Source organism: Tyto alba, unplaced genomic scaffold (genome assembly GCF_018691265.1).
Source record: "Tyto alba isolate M040663 unplaced genomic scaffold, T.alba_DEE_v4.0 Super-Scaffold_22, whole genome shotgun sequence".
In the NCBI taxonomy this organism is placed as follows: Eukaryota; Metazoa; Chordata; class Aves; order Strigiformes; family Tytonidae; genus Tyto; species Tyto alba.
In genome coordinates, this window is record NW_024881296.1 from 25719314 (window position 1) to 25740195 (window position 20882).

The 20882-nt window shown below is 39.6% G+C and overlaps 1 protein-coding gene across 2 annotated transcripts in view; it reads right to left on the reverse strand.

Annotated features, from left to right (window-relative positions):
* AIG1 (androgen induced 1) overlaps positions 1-20882 on the reverse strand; it is a 122446-nt gene that overhangs the window by 55755 nt on the left and 45809 nt on the right. The window contains exon 4 of one of the 2 annotated variants that reach the window (XM_042795864.1): positions 7205-7729. The exons of the other annotated variant lie outside the window; for it this stretch is intronic. Coding sequence (XP_042651798.1) covers positions 7544-7729 — 186 coding nt within the window. The 3' untranslated portion in view covers positions 7205-7543. Of the gene's footprint in view, positions 1-7204; positions 7730-20882 lie in introns of those variants that run through there. 2 annotated transcript variants of the gene reach the window in all.

The window sequence follows — 20882 nt, forward strand, 5'->3', positions numbered from 1 at the left end:
TTCACAGCATGGGAAGCATAAAGACACAATATTAATTAAATATCTTTCACAGCGAAGAACCAAATTTGTGCACGTTTTGTAAGCTTTTCCTTGTTATGTCCATTATCTAGCATTTTGAATGATGTGTATTTGGCCCCTCTGAGGAGAAGAACTAACTTGAACTTTATTTCAAGAACAATCCATGAGAAATAATGAAGCTTTCTTAACTTCACCAAAAGGAAGACAATATAGAAGTCATCCTTACTTCTATTTTTGTGCTTTTATACTATATGAAAAGGAATTAAGTGGTAAAAATGTGTGCTAGAAGCAACTGGAAAAAATAGCCCTCTAGCACAAGGTCCATGAGGGCAGCTGTATGGCTATCCTTAAGCATAATGTATACCAAAGTAGAGGTGTATCTCACAGCACGACTGTAACTTCACACCACACTCAGCCCACAGGGTAGCCTGTGTAAATCACTAATTTAGGGAACACAAATCACTGCACAAGTCTTTTCAGCATATGGCGCAAAAAGGACATAGGCAGGAGGGCCTTAGGAAAGCCTAACACCTCCATTACTCCCCTGTTCTCTGGGACATGAGTTGAACTTTTCAGAAGCTCAGTAGAGAAACCTGCCCACCTGTGAACTGTTTATTTCTTCTATAGTTTTCTTCACAGGGCCAGCCCATCTTCCACCCAACAACCTAGTCAGGTTTCCTTCTATTAATCTGGAAGGACTGCAGTGTTGAGATTCAAGCTCTGGCTACACCTTTCACTTTCATTTAGATATGCTACTGATTTTGTTATAAGATTACATTTGGGAGGAATAAGAAACCAAAATTAAGTTAACAGTGGGGTGGACTTTTCTAAAAATTTATTTCTATGGCTATTTTCTGCCCTTAATCTTGAGAACTGTAATGAATTACAAATCTGTGGAGGCAAACTTGATAAATTTTTAATCAATTTTTTCCTTTCACAGTAAAGTTTATTATTGTTTCCAAAATTATCTTCCACAGACTACTGCAACAACAAACACAAGTCCATGCTGATCAGAAGATCATCTCACTGGCTGATCCAATCTCACTGAGAGAAATGGAGGCTTATAAAAAATGTCTAAAGACTAAACAGTACAACTAGTGCCAAGTTTCAGTTGACTCACACTATATAGAAGCTGAGGCCCAAATAGCCAATATTCTTGTCTGCGAGAGGCCCATGTTCTCAAGTTCAAACACATTTTATTTGTCAGTCATACTTCCAGTAATCACCAAGTTCTACTAAAGAAGACATTTATTAACTTCTATGACACCATATACTATATTAATTTTCTCTTCAAAATGCATTAAGAAACATTTTGTAAAACCCAAATTCTTTATAAACAAAAATGTAATCAGTATGGGTGTGTGCACCCAGATGTCTACATGTGATAGAGATTTTGGAAACTAAAGGCTCTAATTCATCTTTTCTGAAAGGCCCTAGATTTTACAGGGTCAGACCAGCAACTTTCAAATAAAGAAACAACTATGGATGCACAGAAGGAACATACATCTGTTATGCTACAGTTCATACTGCAATCCAAAAGCAACATAAGGAAAGGCATGCAAACAACAATTTTGGTGGTTCTGGTGGGATTTTAGATAAACAGGAAATTTTTGGTTAAGAGCAAACTAGAAAAAAAGAGCTATCAAAATTCAGCATATTCCAGCTCTATCCCCTCCAGCTGCATTGCTCTGAAGAGGCTGTTAAAAAAAAGACAGAAACCTCTGACATTTCTGATCCTCCTTCCAGAGGGAAACAGAGACTCTGTCAGTCTTCCTTGTTTCAGTTCAGAGCCTGTGCAAGTGTACACCACTGTTTTAAGACACAACAGGGACATACCAGAGGTCAGAAAATCCCTTCCCACAGGTTGTCTTAAACAAAGCTGAGCTGTGGGACAAAGGTGAGAGGAAGTGGTCTCAGGTGGCAGCCCGTGGTTTGGGAAGGAGTCCAGGCTGCTGAGTGCCCCAGAGTGAGGACCAGGGTCTGGGCAGGGCACGGCTTCACTCAATCTCATCTAGAAGGAATCCTGGAAAATGTAATCCCAGGATCTGCTGAGATTTGTAGACCTCCATAGAAAGGCATATTTGGAAGGAGGGCAAGATAGAAGCAGCCTCCTTTCTAATAACTTTGTAAAGTCTGAAAGAAACTAGAGATGATGCTCATCTCTCCTGTAAGCAGGGAAAAAAAATCTCCTTGTTTGACTTTCAATGTCAAAGCAGAGGAGGCAGTCAGTAACCTAGCCACAGCAACACCTGGGATAGTTTTAAATCTTGTGAGCAGGCTTTTTTTTTTTTTTTTTTTTTTTAAACTTACTAAAATTGGTTTTAGCTGCTTGTTTGTTTAGACTTCGCCACTAGAGCTCTGGGGAGAAATCTCTCTTCCGAGAGAAGCTGTATTGTTTGTTTGTAAAATAACTTGATAGGCAAAGCCTGCAGGGAAGATTGGCCTGTAACATGCAGGAAAAGCAAACAAGAGTGCTAACAGATTCAAAGGTTAATGAAGAGTCATCGAGGGAATTAATTAGGTTAATGATGCCCTCAGCTACCCACCCACCTCTTCATCCAAATGTAATGGCATAGCTGCACCCCAGCTCTGGGTACTTCCTCAAGAGTGATGAGAATCAGATATTGCAAACCAGTGTGAGATACAACATAAGGGAACACCTGCAAGCTGTGAGTGTGTAACCCTGGACAGGTGTACCTATGCACATTCATTCACCTGCCAGGCTGCAACACTAAGATCTTGCAGACTGACCAACTTCAGGCCGGGAGAGCGCCTGCTGATTGCCATTTGACCTCCTACAGTGCACGGGCCACAGAATTTTACTCTGCCATGGAAGGAAACCATTCTTTTCAAACATATGTGCATCACTGAGCCCAATGTGGTACAGCTGAACTACAGACCATTGTGCAGGTGGAAGACTCACTCATTTCCTGACCTGCCTTTATAGCTGGATTTTTTCACACTAGCTCCTGAAAAGCTTACAAAAACCTAAATTAACTTCCTAGCACAGCTTAAATTCAGCCAACCTTTCAGACTCTTTCATTTCTGAAGTGACTCCCCAACCTTTTCCCCAATTTGGGATTTAGTAAACAAACTCCACCCGAAATTCCAGGTCATACCTGGTAAGCAATTTACTGTGACTGGCTTATTTAACATCATCCCTTCTGTATTTCCCTGTTATCTTCAGGAACTACCTTGAAACTGTAAGGTGCTGTAAGAAGTGTTTATGTAAATAACAGCAATAAAAGGCTGCCAAGAAATTCTGTAGCATGCTACTGAAATAAAACCTCAAGGTACCTTCACACAACCCCAAAGCTGTGGCTGAAAAACCATCACAGTTAAAATAATCACAAAGAATTTCTGACAGAAAACATAGTTTGGGTGTAACTGAAATGTTGTCATTTTTGATTTGTCAAAACTTTTCCATGCTTATAAATGATCTAAAAGATCCATCAGGTTACTTCAGCACAGCTACACTGGGGGCACTCTGTTTTCTCCTAGTAGCTTTCCAGAACAATGTAGCCTTGGGTGAATTTTAGTTTTCAGGCATCTGATGGACTGGTTCTCAGCTGTGGACTGAGCTCCTGGCTAGACCACATCTCTCATAATGCAGTTTTTCCTCCTGTCAGACTGACCAGTATGGAGAAATACGAGTACAACCGTGAAGTACCATGGGAAGATGCAGTTCAGGTTTGAACTAACTCGGAATTAATAATTTTGTAACTTCCAGACTGAAAATGTTTGAAACATATATAAAAATAAGATATATAAGTACAAAATAATGAAAAAAAAAAAAAAAAGGCAACAAAAACCCCAGAACAAAATACTACTTTTTTTTTTTTTTTCCTCCATTAATGATATAATGAGTAAATACAATCTATGGATATGTGAAAAACTGGTGAATAATGGCTATGCAGACTGCCGCATGTCTATATTGTAATGGTGTGTTTGGATCTGTCAGAAGTGAGACCTTGGAAAGCCCTACATGTGCTGCATCTATGAGTACATACAATACATCTTTCTAAGCCCTGTCATTCTATCCAAATAAGAGAGAAGCAGAGGCTGCCTTATCTGAGGCTGCACAGGAAAAAAAGAAGAATAATTAATGCAAACTTCCAGTCAGGTAAACTAAGTTGCAGAATTTGCTGCCCTTCTTGGGGAGACCTTTTTCAAAGGCAAGAAGAATAAGAGATTAGGAGGTCATTAAAATGAATCCAAGGCCAGGGAACTGTATGGAGACATAAAGTGGCATTAACAAGTGGCAAGCTCACATTTGTCTCTAACAGCACTGTAAGTGGTTGAAGTGTTACAGCTAGTCAGCTAGGTCAACTGCACGTAAATGGTTTATTGTATACAGCATATTTTCTCTGTCAGGCTTTGCTCCTAAAAAAAACAGCACTGTGCTCCATGAGAGATAGGTGGTGGCTGTCTCACCTTGTGTGTGTGCTGATTTGCTAGGGTTGATCAAAAGACCTGCGAGGGAATGCCAGACCTGTGGATCCTTGCAGATTCCAGTACGCTGATGGCTCAGGTGCCCTCCATTAAAAAGAGGTTATTGGAACAGGGGCAGTATAGGCCACTAGTGCTACTTGGAGATTGCAGAGCATCTCCTGAGATGAGATTCTCAAGGGTCTTAACCTGATCAGTTTATCCAAAAGGAGACACTCACAAGATGGAAAACAGTGGTACAAAACAAGGAATAAAGGGCTCTTTAACATAGCAGTGGAAAGCATAACAAGCTGAAGTCAGACAAGTTAGAAATTTGGAAAAGAATTAGCAGTGACAATGAATAATGACAGGAGCAAGCTGCTAAGGAAAACAGAAGATTGTTTATCTCTTCGGATCATGACCAAATGCCTTTCTGGAAGATAAACTTCAGCGAAGCAAAAATTACTGGGCTCACTACAGGTGCAAGTGAAATGTTATGGCCTGGGTTAAACAGGAGGTCAGACAAAATGATCTAATATTCTTTTCAGATCTTAAATGCCACGAATGTCTGGGTTTGTCTGTGTGGTATTTTGTCAGTAGGTGAGAACTCACTGTTTCTGAGTCTCGATGAATCCATGCCAACAAAGAACCAGGAGCCATGTAGCTGTGGTTAGCGCAGTGCACAGTCCAACCTAGTAACTTGCTCCTGGCTTGGTGCTGGCTGATGCCCGGCCAGCTCACTACACAGAATGAAGTTGCATGCGTCTGCAAAATACCGTACAGACACACCTACCCCTACCCAGCAAGCCAACCATCCCAGTGCACTTTTGCAGATAAGGAGACAGGAGGCATGTCTGTGCTATGTCCTGGAACACGATGCAGGGATTTTTAAGATAGCACCCGCGGTGCTTGTGCTGAAGCCAGGGGCAGTGCAGCCACCTCAGCCCCATCAAAAAAGCTTGGCCCGGGTCCCCTGAGACCCAGTGCTGGCTAACCCAGCCATGATGCCTTCAGGACCAAGTCAGCATGTTGGCACAAGAGCGGTATCACATGGTGCCAGGACACAGCCAGCCATGGTGTAGCCAGTCACCACTGCAGGGTGGATGGGCATAAGGTCCTCTTGCTGCACGTGGTACCCTGAGGCAAACTGTATCATGGATTCTCTTCTTCTGGAGCAAGAACAAGGGCTCAAGATGTGTCCACTGGTCATGGCGGGAGCTTAAATGCTCCAAAAGGACACCCTGAATTCCTTTCTATTGAACTCTCAGCACCTGCTCAGTGGCCTCTCTCTTTTTCTCAGCATGAACTGAACCAAAGCAACTCCAATTGCAAAGGTAGTGATGTGGTCACACTGTTTTCTGTGCTCAGCATCTAAAGAGTAGAATAATGAACAAGGTGGGAAGAATGTACATTGGATGTGCAAAGAAGGGCAAATAAAGTGCATGGTGCTAATATCATTGCCACCATATGGTTTGTCTTTACAGAAAGTAGAGTTAGCAACACACTGAAAACCTTAGTTTCTCAGCACAGAGCTCTATACTGACAAGAAAAGCACAGTTTGAACAAAAAAGACAGAACGAGGTCCTGAGGGAAAAATGTTTTCTAAAAGGGCCTGTGCCACAGGACTGAATTAATGCTGTGAAGTACTGAAGTATACGTGCAAACCAAAAGCAAAATTCAGACGTTTACTCCACTTGTGACAATCTGACCCGGAATGGTAGGTGCTGGAAAGAGATTAATATGGGAGAAAGGATTAACCACTTCTCCAGAAATGTAAATACAGACAAACACTTTTGAAAGTATCTTAAGAACTGTTAGAAGCAGCAGAGGAGATGTTTATATTATACAGAAAACTCAATAAAAATAAGAAAGACAAAAGTAAAACCAATAAATATAAGCTAACCTTTCAAGCAAAAATTCATTTGTAGCAGGCTGTACTTACTGAGACATAGTCTCTTCTGGGAATGGCTGACCTCCCCTTTTTTAAGGCATGAGATCCTCAATTTACACGATTAGTTGATAATCTCAGCTTTTACTCAAAAAGTAAGTTTTTCCAATTCTTTGTGATGTGAAGAAGAAGCTTAAAACTGACACCCTAAGGATTGAACTACCAAGGCAAAATTCCAAAACTTGCATATTTCTGAGTCTCCGCTCTTTTTAATCCTGACCATTCATCTGTTACTGCTTGCAGGCTTACCCTCAAAACCACTGGCACCTGGTGAAGACCCCAAAAATACTGGAACCAATGTAGGATGCTGAGAATTCATCTATATATTTTACAGAGATTACGTAAAGAAATACTCAATAAGAAGTACTGGTGCATGAGCAGTAGTAGCACATATGACTTATTCCACAGGATAGCTCCTGAAAGCATCCTGTGTAATTCGTTTCTCTGGGTGGACAGTTCCTTGAAATAATGCCCAGCTGAATGGGCAGAGTATTTGGAAATCCCACTGGGGGTGGGATGTAAGCAGTATTGCAGCTACTGCATATGAACTATAAAACATAGTAAACATTTCAAAAAGGCATATTGCAAACCAAAAACTTTTAGGATGATAACAATGCCCTTAAAGTTAAGTTTTTCTGTAATCTTAAGACCTTAAAAGTTGAAAACTCCTTCCCTCTCTGTTGTGCACTAGCATGAATCTCATGAACACATAGCTACAGTTGCTGTACTAGGAACAAAAACAGGATGGATATTAGACATTGGAAACTCTCCATTTGCCTTTACCACAAGGGGTTTTTTTCCCATGGATCATAAGAAGGGCAGACGGGCATTCCCTTGAGGCAAACAGAGATGTTTTCAGAACATCGTGCAACAGGAATACTCCCTGACAACATGTCTATAATAATATGTTCTAAGTACAACTCTCTGTACTGCACCTTAGGCTTTTTGGTGGTGGACATATTTTTATGCCCATTCATTTTCCCTGAACTTGTGTAGGGACCAGTGCAACTAAACATAAGCCTTTTAAAAGCAGGACATCTTTTAGCCACACAGATGCTCCTAACAAGTCAACAGGTCCATAAAACTTTCTGAAAAAGGATCTGTGTGTATCATTGTTATCCAGTTTCTCAATCAGCAAGGTGGAAAAGGTTACGATGAAAGAAATGCATTTAGACGCAGAGTATCTGGTGAGTGGACAAATTCCAACCCATTCCTTGTCCAGGCATCTAGTTTCCTTCCAGAGCCTCTATGTGGCCAGAGTTTGATGAAGATGTGAAGTGAGATAGTGCCAAATGCCACCCATTTCTTCACCCGCATGGCTTCCCTGTGGATAGACTTGCAAAAGAAAGGAAAGAAGATTCTGAGTTTGTTGCAGTCCCCGAAGGCTTCACTCAACACACTGCTAACCCACCCCAGGCAGCATTTCCCCAAGCACTAACAACAGGTAAACATTGATCCCTGGCTTGAGGGGTGTGCTAGACATCTCAGCTTGGTTCTCCCTGGGTAGCTCACCAGTAACTTCCCTGCACATCCAGTAGGACATGAGGTTTGGTAAATGCCCTGCCATGAACATAGCGAGAGGAAGAAGACTGTTGACTCTCTCATGCTCTCACAGCAACTGTAGCTCTCTTCACTGAGAAAAATAAAATTTTTCTGTGCTGCTGATGGTCCTTTCCATTTCACATCTGGAGATTGTTAACTGTTTCCCATGTGGTCTGAGTTTTAGCAGCAAAAACACTCCCAACAAATTCTATAAAACTGATTTATTTGTATTAAGTGGACACTGGATACCCAGATAGTACTCTATGGGGGACTTTATTCTCCCTTCCTCTTCACATTGACATTTCACCTTGATCTGTCCTCTGAAATAAATACTAGAGAAACCTCATGTTTTAGTGGTTGGAAGTTCAGAACTGAAAAGGTCAAAATCTGAAAATAATTTAAGCATGACATCTCCTCTGTTTAGGAGAGCTTAAGTACATATGAGTAGCGGAAGTCCCAGCTAAAACTCAAACTTTATGCGGTGAGGCTGTGACTTCCCCTTGGATACCAACAGCTTACAGCAACCTCTGTTTTTGCAAAGTCATAATCTGCTGCCATGGAAAGAATTATATTAGCAGAAACCGAATGTGTTGCTTCAAATCTTTGAGGGACAAAACACTGCGGGAAGAAAAAAGATACGTATATGTATATGTATTTTTTGCAACTGCATAAAAGAAGAAACCAGATAAATAAAGCAGGGGGGAGTGATGAGTGGAGCTGGGAGGATGTTTTTAAATTGCTAACATGGAGGAAAAATTACCCAAATCTTGGACAGTACAATTTACTACCTTTCCAGAAGGAGGTCAGTTATGAATTTATCAATGCCTTATTTGGTGCAAGAACACTTCTGCAGAAATATCTTTGTTTAACATTCAAGCTACTCTGAGGTGAAAGCAAGAAGGATGAATTAAACGTTCTTCAAAAGTAAACTATCACTAGTTACTGAAGAAACAAAGATATTATATTTATTTTAAAATCACCACTACCAGGGAAAAAAAAAACCAATTTTATAGTTGCAGAATGCTTTCCACTCTATTCAAGGAGGAAAAACCCTCCCCAGTGAGATCACCAATGTGCCTAAACTGTGGCAGAGAAATAATCTTTAGAACTGAGAATGCGAGAATGAGAGGTGATGGTTTCTATCAGTCAAATACTTGTTCTGTTACTTTACTTTCTCAGTTTGATTTAGTTTTGAGCCCATCACTGCAACTTTCCCAGCTAATAGAACTTTTTCCTGCCCATAGTGCTATATCATTGTGTTGCATGAGGTGGCAGGAGACATAACACACCCCAAGGCTGCCGCCTGAGGCTTGCTGCTGCTGCTGCTATGTCAGGGAAGCGTGCTCTCACTCAGACTCTGCCAGTGAGTATATCTCTTTTCAGGATTTATGTCGTGGATAAAGGTGGTGTAGTGCAGGACACAGAAAGGCTGTGCTTGGCTGGCTTGTATCTAATTTATGGAGGGGTGTATGTAGGCATGAAGTGTTAAGAGAGCGCTGCAGACCACACGAGGCCCCAGCTGTCCTGCGGTGCAGCAAATTTAAACAATACCTCTGCCCCAAGCAAGGACTGGCTCTTGGGGAAGGGCTTTATTGCCCAGCATTCATCATCAGGAAAATGAAAGAGAACAGGTTTTATTTCTGCTACAAATCACGCACACCACCAAAACACTCCGTTGCAGCCAGAAGAAAACCAAAGGTTTGCTGTGATCTCTGACAAAGAGGGACTTTTTTTTTTTTTTTTTCACTAAGGCAAGTTGTAGCTTTGAGATAATGGAACCCAGTATCATTTTTGAAGAGCTTTGTATATCATTCTCACTTAAGAAAAACAGCAAAAGATGTTAAAATTGTAAGATGATGGAGAGAGTCCTGTACTGTAAGAAATTATGTTTGAAGATTTTGAAAACATCGCAACTGAGCCTTCCAGCTTTTAGGCCAACGCAGGAAAGCTGATGCAAGAGCTCTGGCAGGGAGAGACTGCCTGCCAGATCTCTACTAATTGGTAATATGGACAGCTGAAGAAACTGGCCTCTGAAGGGAAAAACGAAGCTTGAAACCTCAGACCAACTTCTTCAGGAACACAAATGCTTCTGAAGAGAGTAGTAGATCCACGTGCATGGATAGATATAGGCTAATGCCTATAAATAGCTGCAAACTGGCAGCACTACGGCAGTAACAGAAGCCAGACTGTGGTAACAGCCGGCTTCGCTATAGAAATTTTTATCTTAATGCCATCTTCCTTCTTCCTGTGGGAGATGTACTGAAAACAGGTCTGGATAGTATATTAAAATTCTATCATGCTTTCAACAAGGTTTCATAAGGTTACATGGGTAATTTAAATATTTCATTTTAGAAATTCAGTTCAATTTCTATGCAATACCTATAAAATTCCTGGATTTCACTGTTTACATGAAAATTCTAAGGAACGCAACCTTTAAATATAATTTTATATTTAGTCTGGTAAGTTTTCTGTACAACAGTCGTATCAGCAGTAAGGAACCCTATACTGAAAGAGTTCAGATAAATTTACCAGATTAAAGAAGCAAATATCCTTTATTTCTTTTGCTGCTGTTGTTAATTTAAACAGAGATAGGTGATTTTACTCCTTCGGAATGAATGTCACACCTCTCAATTAAAAAAAAAGAATATATAATCCTAAGCAAACTGTCTTTAATACTCTTGTAAAGTTTAATTCATTTGTTTGCAAAGTGATCTGAGATATCTGGAAAGATTAAGTACTATTTTCTTTTTTTAGCAAAGGTTAGAATATGATTGGGAATTCTGCTCCAGTAATGCTAAAGAGACTGGCTTCCATGAACGTAACGAAAACACTAGATTCTCAAATACATCACATCTGCATTGAGTGCACTGAGTTATACAGACAAAAGTAAGGAAGGAGAGGAGTAAAATCATAGCACTTTTCTACCCTTCTGACACCATGGGGTTGCTGGGACTCACATTTCCTGCCAGAGTAAACGAGAATAATTTGCTATTCTGACATGTACTGACAGGAACCGCCTGGCCTGTGTCACCTGTGAGGGGACCAAGAAGGGGGTAGTTCTATTTCAATGTACAGGTAAAATACTGCCAGAGACTGTTTAATGCCAAGGAATTTTACATATTCCTATTTATATTTTGCAATTGCAGTCACAGAGTGTTCAGACTCGCCTTTCTCTGCCTAACAATGTATAGGTGGGATCTTCCACATACAAGCCAATTTGACATAATATGCTTTCAGGTTCACCGCAAAATGTTCTTCCTTACACTGTAAAACTTACCAAGAGGCTGTACAGTATTATATTACATGGTAATGGTATTTCCAGAAAAAAAAAAAAAAAAAAAAAGAATTACACATGAATAAGGCAATGAAAGTATGCAGGTAACCATGGCTACTGTTGTGAACTAAATAACATTTTTTATACAGCTGTGAATATTTGTATTATTGCCAGTTAAGCTGTAGAGTTCAGATTTGAGACAGGGCTGGTAAACAATGAATTCTTGCCTGAAGAAAGGTACTTCCCAAAGTGGATGCAGGCCTCTACATTGTGCCACTGTGCATTCTGGTGTAATTTTTTGTCTAGTAAACACATATCTTATTATCTCAGTCAAAATAACCAAAGTACAACTCTTCATAGCCACTGCTTATACTTTACTGTCAGTGATACACTTTCACACAAGTGATTTTCTGTCTTAGGGTTATTTTTATTTCCTCTTGCCATACACCTGCAATTGCAACTTTTGACAGAGCTTTTGAAATAGCTTTGGCTCCATAAAACAGACTTTTGAAAGATCTTAAAAAAATTTGCAAGTAAAACTCTCAGGTTTCCTTGATTTTTACTAGTGGTAACACCCCCTTCTTTAGTCCCAACAGCATTCCTGGACAACAAAAGCAAAAACAATTCCAAATGACAGGGCAGATGAGAGGGACCTTTTCTCCTTTGACATCTTTTCAATTTCCAAGTTCATCCTTCTTAAATCATCCTTCTGTTTACATGTCAGAGTCTCTCTTCTCAAATCACTCATTATCAGAGAAGGAATGGAAACCTAAGGGATTTTCCTCCTTACAGAGAAAAGGTACGCCCAAACACAAATTATTTGGAATAAGTTGACAGTAGTTGCTATACTAAAAGAAAACATAAACACAAAAGCATTTAGTGAGATGAACCTGTGCTTCCAGCAATATAAACAAAATGAAAATAATGAAACGCCTATTGTAACTAAGTGAAGTAGGACTTAGAGCAACATTTCTCTATTAAAAAAATTGAGTCACTTCTTCCTTCCAATAGAGCATGAGTTTGAAACCCAAGTGAGTGCTTGTTCATTCGCTGTGAATTTGTCTTTGCCTGGTTTTGAGAGAGAAGATCATTTCTTAATAAAAGCACTGGCTAATGAAGCAGACACAGGTTCAGTTCGCAGTTCAATTTTTAAGAAACTGCTTGTAGCCTCAGGCAAACTACAAATTGCATATTTAGTTTCTCCTCTGTAACATGGGGAAAATAGCAGCTCTTTTCTGCCAGTCACTACCTGTCCTTTTCATTTAGGCTGAAAGAAATTTGAGGACTAAACATTTCGTATCTGTATCAACAGTGCTTAGTTTAAATAAAATTATAGGAGATGTTCTTTAAAATGGTACTAGGTATCAATATTGTTATCAATATATTAATAGTAATATATATATTACTATATATATGCATTTTTATATATATATACACACTATATATATTACTATATATATACTACATATAGTAATCCTACCAAACTGATGTAATGGAGAATAAAACTGTGGGAAGCACAGTAGCATAGTGCTTGGGCAAACAACTGTGAGATCTGAAGACTCACAAACTCTGGGGCTATTAGGCGCAATGAGTGTACAACGCAGGGCCCTCTTCTGACTTCTGCATAAATAAAAATGTTGGAAAATCGCTCTGCAAACAGTGATCTGCACAGTGGTCATGGGAAACCAAACAAAGCCAATTTTTTGCATGTTGGTCTAGAATAAATGAAGGGTCCCACTTTAACTATACACTGGCTACTTTAAACTTCCCTTTCAAGCTTTTTCTTAGTGATGTATGGTACACCCAATTATCACCTCCATGTTCTATGGCTCTCTCCAGCTGACTACTATTATCACCTCTTTATTTCAGTATTTGGTTTCCTCTACTTAACAACCTCTAAGGCTATCACTTTTTCTCTTAGCTTCTCACACATGCATTTCTTTCTCCTTAGAATTCCCTCTTCTTTTTCATCTTTCATTCCTCTGTTTCAGGAGCAAAGACCAAAATGTTATCCACCTTAGTCTCTGATCTAAGACTATATATTCACCTCCTAAAATGATTTGCAGCTATATGTATTTTTAAACAACTTGCAGCCAACACAATTTTGTTTGTTAATGGAAACATCAGTAAATCTGTGTATAAGTTAAAAAGAGGTTTTTAATGGAAAATTTTAATGGATATTTCCTTTATAGAAAATGATATCATCTCCCCTTTCTACGTTTTAAAAAGTGCCTTAAAATACAAAGTTTGTTAGACCAACATACATATTTCATCTTTCCCATGAATAGTTCATAGAAATATTCTACATCACATACTGTATTTGCAAAAGAAGCCACAAAAATGTGCATGGCAGTGACTCAGCAAGTTGGAACTCTGCATATAGGGTTTATAGAAAGCTGGTAAATCTCAAAGTTAGAGAATAAAAAGCTAAAAGCCGCACAATGCAAATAAAATTGCTTCCTGTTTGAAACAAACTTAAGGATGTGATTTGAATATTACATCAATTTTTGATAAAGAATAATTTCCTTTCTATGTGCATTTGAACTTTCTATAGCATGCACCATGTCGGCCTAGAGTATTTTATGAGATACCAGGAGCACTAAATTTGGTATATAAACATATAAGAGTAATGTTATTATTTGAAGCGGAGGTCGCTTCTGTTCTGCAACAGAACTGACAAAAATACCAACTCTAACTCTTGGTTGAAGTTGCATCCATGAACCTCAAAGTAATTTGCAAAAGGCAATTTGCCTCTTCACTTCAACGGAATGAATGGGACGCTGAGGCACATGAAAGGGAAATACCACTACGCGGCCGGCAAGCCCCCAGCACGGTGAAAAGCAGGGTGCAGGCACATGCAGTCTAGTTTGGCATGGCAGCTGCCCGGCCCAAGACACTTCATAACCTGAATCAGGCACGGTGCTACAAACCCAGTAACAGCCAGCACTGTTTTTCTAACTACCATTACAAAGCCCCACAAAATGCAGACATTAGCTAATTAAGACTTATAAAAAATGCTTTTGATCAAACATTACGTAATTTCTCTCAGATTATTCAGTAAAACAGTAGCAGAACGAGGAATAAAATGGAAATTTAAAAACTGAGTTTAAGCAGCACTTCAAATATGCAGTGTTACTCAGTTTGAAGAGAAAGCAAGCTGTGAAGAGTTAAGGGGTTTCAGTTAACATTGCAATGAAGATGTAAGAACATACATTAGACATTGGTCTGCCTTTTGCTATTCTGAGACACCTCCAGACTCCGTGCTATTTCTCCATGGTCAGAGCTTTTTCCTGCTCAGGTAACTGTGGTGTCAGATGGAGGAAGTGTCACCTTAGTCATCCTTATGGTCTCTCTGAGAGAAACACACACCTCTGAAAGCTGATGGCTTTTCCTGAGCAGGGCACCAGGCTGTGACTTTGGTGCTTTAGGTAAATGTCCAAAGGTAAAAGGGATAATTGTAGACCTTCATGACTAATGACAATGGATTACACATCTGTCAAAAACGTCCTTCACGCAACATCCTGAATTTGAGTCTCTTGTACTTGAGAAGTTACCAAAAACATACGCTGTTTTTACTTACTTGTATCTATGTGGTAAAGTAAAAATATGGGGATTGAACTGAACAGCAGGGCAGTCATCAGGTTATGTCAAAGCTCATAGCCCTCCATGAGAAAAAGTAATTCCCAAGGTTGTCCCCAAATCCTTGATTTCTGCCAATCAGCACATATGAAACATGTGGCACTACTTCAATGAATTAATCCTCTGAATATGAAATTACTTCTGCAGACATGATGTCTATTTCCAAATACAAGGGCAGGTAAAAGGACAGCAGTTAACAAAGAAAAAAGTTACTTTTAAAAAGTGGCAAATTGTTACAAAACCAATGTCAAAATATTTCCTTGTATTAGTGTTCTTGTAGCAATAATGATCTCGGGATACAGGGAGAAGTAATATTTTTTTATTCCACCAACTTCAAGGGCTGGAAAAAGCATATAAGCTTTTGGGCTCAGACTCACTTCACCAGGTCTGCTGATTCTTCTGGTATTGTGTCCATGTGAAATAACCCGCTTTCCAACAATGATAAATAGGTAAAAATCTGGTCACTGAGTTATGCATATGCCTTCAATTGAAGGAAAAGCAGTCTGCCAAGCTTCAACCAAGTAGATCACAGGTCTGTGAAAAACAGAATCTAAAAGGATGGAATCCAGTTGCTATAGCGGCAAATTAAACAAACAAATGAGATACCATGGAATGCTGCGAAATATTTGTGGTCTGATTAAGTCATATTTGCCACAAGTGTGAATACTAACAGCATAGTTTAGTAAAGTGGGTACAATATAGTACAATACCACTTTTATTGTACGTACATTCTAATTCTTGTCTAATGAATGGTAACCAGTGTGTCCAAGGATACTTAACACTGCATTTTACAGTAATCATAAAGCAAAGCATAGTTCCTTAAATACATAGACAATAAATGCGTATTAAACTACTATACTTTCAATGAGATATTTGCACCCTTCCCTGTGTTTGCATGGCCTGCTAGAGTGACACAGGTTTTTGTAGTGATCACCTCTAGGATGACTGGCACATGGGGTGCTACAGAATACACAACCTGTAGCTGGCAGCTGACTCACTAAACCTTCAATATGAGCAATCCTCCCCACAACACATTATTTTTTTCCAGTTAAATGTTCTATTTTCTTGATGAAAGACATTGTTTGTATATACTAATCATTAATCATAATAATATATCATTTACTGTTTGATTCTTCTATCTGTGTTCTCTGGAAAACAAACTCAGGAAAAAAACCAGAACTCTATTATGTCAAAAGATAAAACAAGTGTCAAAAGATAAAACAAGTGTCTGATTTTAAGTGAAAGAGAAGAGAGGAGGGCAAATAGGTTTTTATCAAAAATGTGTACTAGCTTTCAATGCATTTTGCATCGATTTTAAAGTTAAACATTTATTTACATTTATAACATGCAAACCACATATCTGATAAATCAGAGAATCATAGAATTATAGAATGGTTTGGGTTAGAAGGGACCTTAAAGATCATCAGATCATCTAGTCCCAACCCCCCTGCCACGGGCAGGGACACCTTCCATCAGACCAGGTTGCTCAAAGCCCTGTCCAGCCTGGCCTTGAACCCTTCCAGGGAGTGGAAGCAGCACCACAGAAATGTACCAGCTTAAGCACTACAGAAGAGTTGTGCGCAGCTCCAGCAGTGACTATGGCAAGCAATATAAACTACATAGGAAGTGAATATTAAAACAAAACCGGCGTTGCTAATTTTATCAGAATTATAGGAATGAACCAAGTGCATTTCCATCCCACACCGCTGCCGGTTTAACAAACAGACCTAGCAGCCCAGGGCCAAACCCTGCTTCTAGGAAAACGCAGCTCAGTACATACTCTACCCACAGAGAAAGGCAGAAAGTCTACGGCTCCTTCTGTATGTCCTTTTGGGGCTTTTCTTTGGGCATTTGTTTTACGCCCATAGTAATCGCTTTACCAAACACTTGTCTTGGGTGACTTCAGCTGAAAATCTGGCTTTGAGCTTTTATTATCAGTATTATTACTATTACCATAATTACTACTTCCAGAGTTATTCCTAACTTTGTTAAAGCAGGGCAGTTTGAAATATAGACAATACACCTCCTTGCCTCTGATGCTTCAAATACATGATCTTCCAACATGGCTGCAACCCTCAGCAACCAGCATATCTGTTCTAACATGCAATGCAACTCATATCTCACAGCTGATATGAAAATGTGAGGAACACTCTGAACAGGCTTGTTTTCAACAGCAGGACTGAAGTTCTGAGGGTCAGATAGTCAAGATAATGTATGGCATTGTCAGATACAATTATAGGCAGAGATGCAAAGACACCAATGCCATTCTACAGATACCACACAGATACAATTTATATGAATGCAGGCTTCATACTGTTGCATGGTTGCAAGAGGTTTTAATCCTAAATGTTTTACAATGATTTGAAGCACCTGGCACATCACTGTGCAAATATTACTGCATCTACCCTGTAAACCTACATGCAACATCAACAGAAGGAATTCTCCTCCTCTCACAGAAGCATCAGTAAGCCATCTCCTTGCTCTCGAATCCTCTAATTAATAGATCTCAGGGAAGTTTTCCCAGGGAAGCGATGGAAAGTTATGGTAAGAAAACATATGCTTCATTTCCTCTTTCTTACTTTTCTTTATTTCCTTGCTTCCCCTTTCTTCATCCTTCTCCTCCCCCAGGTCCTCTTTAGCATTTTGAGTCTCTTCCAGCCTGTCTACATTATTCTGTGGCTCCTTTTTTATTCACTTGCCTCATTGCCTCAGCTGTTTTGGGTGGGTTTTTTTTTTTTTTTGGTTTTCTTTTTTTAGGTAGGTAGGAGTTGAAACAACATTAGCTGACTTTTTTATTCGTCTCTATCCTCCTGCCTGTCTTTTCCTCTCATCCAACTATTTTTCCCTAACCTCCTGTTTTGTGCTCTCTCTCTGACTCTCTCCTCTTCTCCCCTCCTCTGGTAGTCACTCCTGTGACTTGGTGTTGATACTACATGCTCTCATCCTCTGTGCTAACAAACTGAGTTACGTGACCTTGTCAACAGAAAAAGGCAAAACTTCAGAAAAAGATATCATCTGGGGATTTCATCTCTCAGGCTTTTCATTTGCAATGCTCACGTCTAGAACAGGGCTCGCATGTTTAGCTGTTATTAAGGACTCAAAGACATTTTAGGTCTCTAGTTACTATGTGTTGGGCTTGCTTGTACCAAGAGGAGCCTGTGTGTGTGTTTTCTCTAGATTACTGGGCATGGCAGATAATCAGAAACATTTGGCACTTGTGTTCAGTTAGAAAAAGCTGTCTTCACCTTGCCCTGATGAGTCTCCTCCGGCAAATACATAGCATGGTTAAGGCCAGCTTCCTATTTCACAGAAACTGCTGTGCTGTTACTGTATTAGGTAAAGGGGTTTTCCTAATGCTCCCAGAGGATGCCACTCAGATAATTTTTTCTTCTTTATCTAGCAGCCTCTCTCAATTTTCAGGTGCTATGCTATCACAGGTTTTGACACACTATCAATTTCTAAGCCCTTCACATAAGTAACAGAAAATTAAAAAAAAAAAATCTTTTAAACTGCTGCTGTTTTTCTTCCCAGAGGGTGGAGGATATTCACACTCCAGTGGTAGAACTGGCAGATAATAAGAAGAGATACCAGACGGAGCCATATAACTGCAGCATGAACATGCAAGAAGTATACAAACCCAACAATATTATTTTAATGGGCTTTGCAAATATCCTGAGTCTCCAGGCAGTCAGCTTCAATTGCTATTCTTCCCATCAGATAGATGTTTAAATAATAGCCACCCAGTAGTGCGTATTCGTTTGGAAACTGAGTTAGAAATTTTCCTTGATTTTTATCAGAAAACTTTGCAAGTTATGTAACAAATGGGAACTCCTTCCTGGAGCACTGAAGATTTTGTTCACCCCTAACATATGAAAATATTATCGATAAATTAAGAAGACCACTTGAGTTGGAAAATCCTTGAAAGTCTTAAATAGGATTTAGAAACAAATCTCAGAAAAGTGTAAGTATCTTCTAGATATAAGCATGAAGCATTACCAAGGTGCAGTACATTGTACAAAAATAGGCCATACACAAGAGGTTGGTGTATTAGAAAAGCATCCTCAAGAAGTATAACGCACTGTTTCAGATGAGTCATTTCCAAAAAGGATTTTTAGGGTAACACACTAGATGGAAACACTTTGCTGAAAGAAAGGACATCTCCTTGTTTGTACATTAGAACAGGTACTGTGCAGCAACTGACCCAATTAATGATGGAGAGATGGGTTTGTCAAAAAACTCACCAGTTTTGGACCTTGCAGTCTTTCTATGTCAGGTTACTATGAATTTTGACCTTTGCATGCCTCTTCTATTTTTCTACTTGCCGAATCATCAAGGAAAAATGCTTTCCACCAGAAACATGAAGGAACAAACAAGCCAAGGCCACCGGACCTAAGATAAGGCTGCCAGGAAGAACAATTGGAAGGATGGCCAGGGGGACTCTGTACCACTCTCCAGCGGGCTCAGCTTTTCATCTGAGCAGCCAGCAATAAGAAGAGAGCCAACTTGTGAACTAAGTAGAGATGTATCACTTAGACAGGCTCCTTCCTCTCCATAACTCGTCTTCGTTTGCTACTTGTCCCAGTTTTTGTGCATTCTCTTGAATAGAAGAACAGAGGGTATGACTTTCTAGGAACGTTTTTGTTTCCCAAAAGCAGCCAAAAAAAAAAAAAGAGTACAAGACTGGGAGAGCTCATATAGATTGTAGTGGCACAGAACCCATAAAATAATCAATTTTCCAACTCCACAGAGGCAGAGCATGTGTCCTTTCCCCCTTCCTTGACCTCTCCTCTAGAGTTTTCATATGAAGAAAATTCTTTGTTTCTGATCTCCAAAGCCATTAAACTCCTCAGTAAGTAATTTCTATCTCTGTATTTTACTTTCCTTGCCACAAACAAAAGATGATTCACATTTGAAAAAAGAATTTGGGACAGTGTCTGTGAAAAACAAAGAAGGTCTCTCGCTGAAATGGTATGCTAACTTGGACAGATACTGCAAGCAGTCCTGCCATGTAACCTGGCTCAAAATCAGCAATGCTCAAGATTAAATGAATTCAGTCTACAGATCTGTTTATGTGGGCATCACTTAGAATAGGGACAACCTCTAGTTTTATAGTCTGTGCTTATGCTGAAGAGAATTTAACTTCTGGAGACAAATGTTATCCATGCATCATCCTGCCTGGTTCCAACACTAAAATGTGCAGTAAATGAGCTGCTAAAAATCCTATTATTATGACACATCAGTTTTAAACACTAAAGGTTAGTTTTTAATTAAAAATTCCTAATACTGATAGAGATAGCCATCAGAAAACAAGAAAGAATATTTCCCACGGAAAATAGCCTGTGGAATTAAGGGTTGATATGGATCAAAAGTACAGGACAATCTCAAGAACACAAACAACATCTCTGATGGAATAGTTCAGTATAACTAAAACTGTAGCCACCAAATATTAATTCATCTGCGTAACTAATAAATACAGGAAGTGAACCTGACACTTCAGAAACAGACCGAGGCTGAGACATAGCCCTATTCTCCAACAGCTCTCTTTAGGCAGGTGGTTATTTCTACTGACAGAAGCTTAACCTCAGCTACGCACATGCCCTCCTTCATATAATAAACAGAGATGAAATCCTTGTCCTGCTGAAACTGACAGAAACCCTGCTATTGATCTCTCCTGGTGATTTCTCAAGTCATAGTGATACCATTGGTTATGGATGAATCGACAGAGTAAGATGATGAAATGTATCACAGAATACTTTAGGTTGGAGATCATCTAGTTCCAGCCTCCTTGTCATGGGCAGGGACACCTTCCACTTCCAGGGAGGGGGCGGCCACAGCTTCTCTGGGCACCCTGTGCCAGTGTCTCACCACCATCACAGTAAACAATTTCTTCCTCATATCTAATCTAAATCAACCCTCTTGCAGTTTAAAAACATTATCCCTTCTCCTATCACTACACCCCCTGATAAAGAGTCCCTCCCCATCTTTCCTGTAGGCCCCTTTAGGTACTGGAAGGCTATAAGAACTCCCCAGGAG